The 6,000-nt window shown below is 41.3% G+C and overlaps 1 protein-coding gene across 1 annotated transcript in view; it reads left to right on the plus strand.

The window, feature by feature from the left end:
- GGT7 (gamma-glutamyltransferase 7) overlaps positions 1 to 6,000 on the plus strand; it is a 36,639-nt gene extending 30,639 nt beyond the window's left edge. The window contains exons 11-15 of the mRNA XM_074212102.1: positions 165 to 314; positions 528 to 645; positions 1,319 to 1,456; positions 2,919 to 3,018; positions 5,837 to 6,000. Coding sequence (XP_074068203.1) covers positions 165 to 314; positions 528 to 645; positions 1,319 to 1,456; positions 2,919 to 3,018; positions 5,837 to 6,000 — 670 coding nt within the window. The remainder of the gene's footprint in view (positions 1 to 164; positions 315 to 527; positions 646 to 1,318; positions 1,457 to 2,918; positions 3,019 to 5,836) is intronic.

Below are 6,000 nucleotides of genomic sequence, written 5' to 3' on the forward strand. Positions count from 1 at the left end.
TCAGGAGTACCTGGGTTCAAATCCGGTCTCAGACACTTAATAATTATCTAGCTGTGTGACCTTGGGCAAGCAACTTAACCCCATTTGCCTTGCAAAAACCTAAAAACAAAAACCAAAAAACTTCTTGACACTCCCCTCTCAGCCCTCCTATTGTGTTCCCACAGCAAGTTGGAGGCTGGGTACCTTCGGGGCCATATCAATGATTCACAAGCAGACCCTGGCTCGCTGCTCCCTGCTTATGAGCTGGATGGTGGTGCCACAGCTGCCCAGGTGCTGGTGATGGGACCTGATGACTTCATTGTAGCAGTAGTCAGGTACTGTCTAGTGTCCAGCATTTGAAACCCTTTCCTATCCAGGCTGGGGAGGTGGAGCAGGGATCGCCCATGACAAGCATCTTCACTTTTCTTTGTTGGAACAGGGGACTGGGTTTGGGTGTGAGGAGGGCAATGCTGATCCTGTGGGCATACCTCATGGAGAAGAGCCAGGAAAGAGATGAAGTCTCATCTATGTCTCCTGTTACTCTGCAGCTCACTGAACCGCCCTTTTGGCAGTGGCCTCATCACACCCTCTGGGATCCTGCTAAACAGCCAGATGCTGGACTTCTCCTGGCCCAATAAAACTGCAAACCACTCAGCACCCAGCCTGGTACTTCCTAGGCTGGTCTAACTTCCCTGCCCTCCTCTGCATCCTCCTTCTCTTCTTTTTCCCTTGCACTTTGGGATAATCTTCTAAACCCCTAACCCCCAACCTCCCTATCAAACACTTTATTTCTAATTCTTCTTTCCCCAGTAACACATTTTTGTCTTCCCTTCAAACTCCTCCCACCTCACCCCATATCCCAAAGTATGTTACTCAGGTCTCTGTATACAGCAGGTACTTGCTGAATGGATGAACCTACTGTAACTCAGTCCTGTGCTGGGTGTTGTGGGCTCATCAAAGAAGGATATGGCACTTCATATATAGTAAAAATAATTAACATGACTTATCCCAGTCAAGAATTAAATTTGGGGAAGGAGAGAGATCTCTAGGGGTTGGATGGTCAAGAAAGACTTTCTGTAGAGAGGACCCTCTTCCCTGAGTTGCTTCCTAATGTTCCCTTACCACTTATGTCCTCTCTTCACCACCTCCAGTTTCTTTTCTCATCCTCTGTCCCCAGCCTATTGTTATTATTACCTTGCCCAGGGAGATAAGGGTAGTGGCAGAGCTGGGCTTGAAGCAATTTGCTCTAGATTTCTTTGAGCATGGAAGAAGCTGGGGATAAAAGGAATTAGTTCAGGTTCCCCTCCCATCACCCATGAGATCTATGTTACTATGACAGGAGAATGCCATTCATCCTGGAAAGAGGCCACTGTCTTTCCTGCTGCCCACAGTGGTGAGGCCAGCTGAAGGACTTTGCGGGACTTACCTGGCACTGGGGGCTAATGGTGCTGCCCGAGGACTTAGCAGCCTCACCCAGGTGAGTCCTTCCCTTTGTCCCTCCTGACAGAGAAGCATGGGAGCTGAGTCTTTAGTGTCCTTGGCCCTGGGACCTTGTTGCTCATGGGAAATGAGAGATCTTCCCCCTCACCCCTTCTCATTTCTACTTCCTCATTTCTCAGGGATTTTTTAAGTGAACTTTAAGGCTATCTTCCTGTTTTCTTAGGAAACAAGAGAAGCTAGGTGTGAGATGGATAGAGTGTCAAGTCTAGAGGCAGAAAGATCTGAGTTCAAATCCAGCCCCTGACACTTACTAGCTATGTGACCCTGGGCAAGTCACTTAACCTCTGTTTGCCTTTATTTTCTCATCTGTAAAATGGAATAATAAACCATTTCCCCTTTATTGTGAGGATCAAATGAAATAATTGTGAATTATTTAGTCAATGCCTGACACATAGTAAATGCTACATAAATGTTCGCTATAATTACTATTACTACTACTACTACTACTACTACTATTATTAATAGTATAGTACCAAAAAATTAGTATAGTGCAAAGAGCACTGAAGAACTAATCAAAAAACCAAGAATACAATTGAAGTTCTGACACCAGATATGTGAATAAAGGCAAATCATTTGACCTCAGTCTCTGATTCAACATTTGTGAAATGGGCAGTCACACTTAACCCATTTTCCTTATTGTGCCATTTTGTGTAAAGTGTCATTTATACATTAAAATATGATGGAAATGTGAGGTATTATTATTATACAGTGTAAAGTAGCATAATATAATGCAAGGAACCTTGGACAGGGAATCAGATCAGAGGCCCAGTTCAGATCTGTCACTAACTCTTTCTGTTGCTAGCTGACAAGAAACTTTCCTTCCTTGGGTTTTACTTTCCCCTTCTGTCAAATCAGAACATTAATATCTGACTTTTCCTGACTAATATTTCATTTTATACTCACAACCACACTGAAATGTATGTAATATTATATATATATATATATATATATATATATATATATATATATATATATATATATATTACAGTTCAGAAACTGAGGCAAACAAGCATTTTTGTCCAGGGTCAGACAGTTTAGTAAATGTCTAAGGCAAGATTTGAATTTATCCCTTGTGCTACCTAGCAGTTTACTGACAGGAGTATGCTGGTAAATGTTTAACAGGCTCTCTGGGAAGCAAAAAATTGTGCCCATGATATACTTTTAAATTTAATCTGCATTAACATTTTCTCCATCACTTTCTTAAGTCTAGACAATGAACAAAACAGTAAATTAAGCTTTGATTTGTAGTATTTGCCAATTTCTAAGATAAACATAGGGTCACACTGATAATTTAACCATTTGTGTTTGTGAGCTGGTTTGATCTGACTCCAGCACATCCCTGTTACTGTACCACTTAGTGTTTAAAAGGATGATTTGGCTGGGCTCCTTGGGGTTACTTCTTAGCTGTATGTACCTCTCTCCTTGGTGACATCCTGCAGGTCCTGGTGAATGTGCTGACCATGAACAGAAATCTAAGTGACAGCCTATCTCTTGGGCGCCTCCACCCTGAACTCCAATCCAATATCCTCCAGGTGGACAGTGAGTACAAGGGAGAAGGGAAGGCTGGTGGGGTCCTGATTCTGGAGCCTAGGTGGGCCAAGAGCAGGTACAACCACCAGGTGTCTCCCAAGATGTGTAGGCTTCTCTTTCCTTCTGATTTAGGGACATCTCCTGGGAATTTAAGGGAACCTTGGAGGGAGGGATTATGTGGCTCTTGTGTTTGTAGCCTGGCACATTGTAAGTGCTTAATAAATGATTGTTAATAGACATTATTGGTGTTTTGCCAATATTTCTTTGGAAGATGTATGAAGGATAGACTAGAAAAGAGATGGGTTTGACACTGGGAGACCAAAGAGAAGTCTATAAAATTAGTCCAGGCCTAGGGCAAAAGTAATAAGGATAAAGAGAATAAGATCATACAACTTAGATAAATAGCATTTGTCATAGATAAACTAGCATTAGAAGGGGAATTTCTAGTCCAACCATCCTCATTTTAAAGGTAGAGAACTAAGTCCCAGAAAGGGGGAATGAATTGAAAGTTCCAAGGGCTTAGTTTTTCTCCCCCTGTCCTGGATATTTTTCTTTTCTTTTTTGTCTATATATTTTTTACAAGACAGTGTGGTTAAGTGACTTGCCCAAGGTCTCACAGCTAGGTAATTATTAAATGTCTCAGGATTTGAACTCAGGTCCCCCTGTCTCTTCCTCTCTATCTACTGTGCTACCTAGCTGCCCTGGATGTTTTTCAACTTTGCTGAGATAGTAATCCTCTCATTATCTATTAAGGGCCTTTATGAGGATGTAAGCTAGAGACAGGAGTTGCTATCATCATTTTTTATTATTTAGGGGCAGAATTTCTCTGTATTCTTTAAAAGTTTTGAATTGATATATTTTATTTTTGTTTTGTGCACATTTCCAGTTGTAACCTTTCTCTCCTCTCCTTTCCTCAGGGAATCTTGTAGCAATAATATAGGTATGGGTAGGGACTATGATTTCATTGGTATAGGAAACCTCCCCTCCTCCACCCCACATTGAGGGAATTTCCTTCTCCGCACCTTTTTGTCTTAGAGAGTGATCTAGGACCCAGGTGTCAAACTTAGAACCAGAAGGCTACATATAGCCCTCCACACTTCCAAGTGCTTGGGAATCAGATCACAATGGCATTGGCAAATGTTTGACAAAATAAATAAAAATGCAACATAGAATAGCTAATATTAACATATGGCTTTCAAAGTCAATATGAAGGCAGCTAGATGGTCTAGTATTTAGAGTCAGGGGGCAGCTAGGTAGCACAGTGGATAGAGCACTGCATCAGCCCTGAAGTCAGGAAGACCTGAGTTTAAATAATTGCCTAGCTGTGTGACCTTGGGCAAGTCATTTAACTCCATTCATTGCCTTGCAAAAAAAAAAGGAAAAAACTCTAATATTTAGAGTCAGAAAAAAACTGAGTTCAAATTTGTCTTCAGGTTCTTTCTAACACTCTCTTTGCCTCAGTTTCTTCATCTGTAAAATGAGCTGGAGAAGAAAATAACAAACTACTCCAATATCTTGGCCAACAGACCCCAAATGGGGTCACAAAGAGTCAGACAGGACTAAAAAAGAGTGGATAACAATTTGTTATACCTTCGCCTGTACTGGTTTTGGGTAGAAAGGGCTTTATAAACTTGAAAAAAACTTAAAAGACAATAGTTTTTTAAATTGTTATTATTTGAGGACACAAGATTAAAGGTCAAGTTCATTTACCTATCAGAAGCTTGGAGTCTTCTGCACCCAGTAAGCTTTGGGAGGTCTTTATAGAGGTAGACATTTCCTCCTTCTCCTCAAGATTTAGAGCTCTCAAGGGCTGGGAGGGAAGGGAGAAGGAAAACTCAATCCTTTAATCCTGTTTAAGTCTGGAGACCCTCTTGGGCAGGTTCTTGGAAGAACTTTTAAGGTATGACTGGACAAATGAAGACAGTCAGGTGACAGTAGAGTTGCTATTCGTAAAGTTTGTGCAGGCACCAATAGCACCTCTGTGGTGCTCCATCTTCCTTCTGATCCCCACTGCCCTCTTGCTTCCCACCTACTCAAAAACTATTCTGGGAAAGTGCTTTGAGATTTAAAACTAAGCCCTTGGAACTTTCAATTACTTCCCCCTTTCTGGGACTTAGTTCCCTACCTTTAAAATGAGGATGGTTGGACTAGAAATTCCCCTTCTAATGCTAGTTTATCTAAGACAAATGCTATTTATCTAAGTTGTATGACCTTATTCTCTTTATCCTTATTACTTTTGTCCTAGGCCTGGACTAATTTTATAGACTTCTGGTTGTTCTCCCAGTCTCAAACCCGTCTCTTTTCTAGTCTATCCTTCATACAACTTCCAAAGAAATACTGCCAAAACACCTCTCTTGATTGATCTGTAAATTGGGGAAGTTAGACTAGTGCCAGTGACTGCTAACTGTAATAAGCAAGCTGTGTGGCCTCTGGGCAACACCAAGAGTTAAGCTGTCTGGATTGTTTCATGTTTAAATGTTGAGGATTGGAGTAGATGATCTCTCTACAATCCTTCCTACTTTGACAGTTTATAATTCTCCCAGGGGAATTTACTCTTCCAATCTGATCTTTGGAGAAAGTTGAGATTTGTTTCTATTAAAGGGATTTGGAGGACTGGAAAGAAATTTGGGAAATGATGGTTTTTCTAAGGGTGCAAAAGTTATCTACAACTTGTTCTGAACAGAAAAGCCTGTCTCATCCTGAAAAATAAATCCTCTTAGCTAGTAGTTTTGAGTTTATATGAATTTACTGAACACCCAGAAGTGGGTTCTATACAGAGGAGTTAATAAATGTTTGAATTAATTTTGTTGCCTGTGATTTCTTTCAGGTAAATTCACAGAGGAAGAAGTTGAGTTCCTGGAAGCTCGGGGCCATCGGGTTGAGAAGGTAGACGTTCTGTCCTGGGTCCATGGAGGTCGGAGAACCAACAATTTCATCATTGGGGTGAAGGACCCTCGAAGCCCTGATGGAGCGGGTGCTACCATCTTGTAG

This window comes from Macrotis lagotis, chromosome 1 (genome assembly GCF_037893015.1).
Source record: "Macrotis lagotis isolate mMagLag1 chromosome 1, bilby.v1.9.chrom.fasta, whole genome shotgun sequence".
Classification (NCBI taxonomy): Eukaryota; Metazoa; Chordata; class Mammalia; order Peramelemorphia; family Peramelidae; genus Macrotis; species Macrotis lagotis.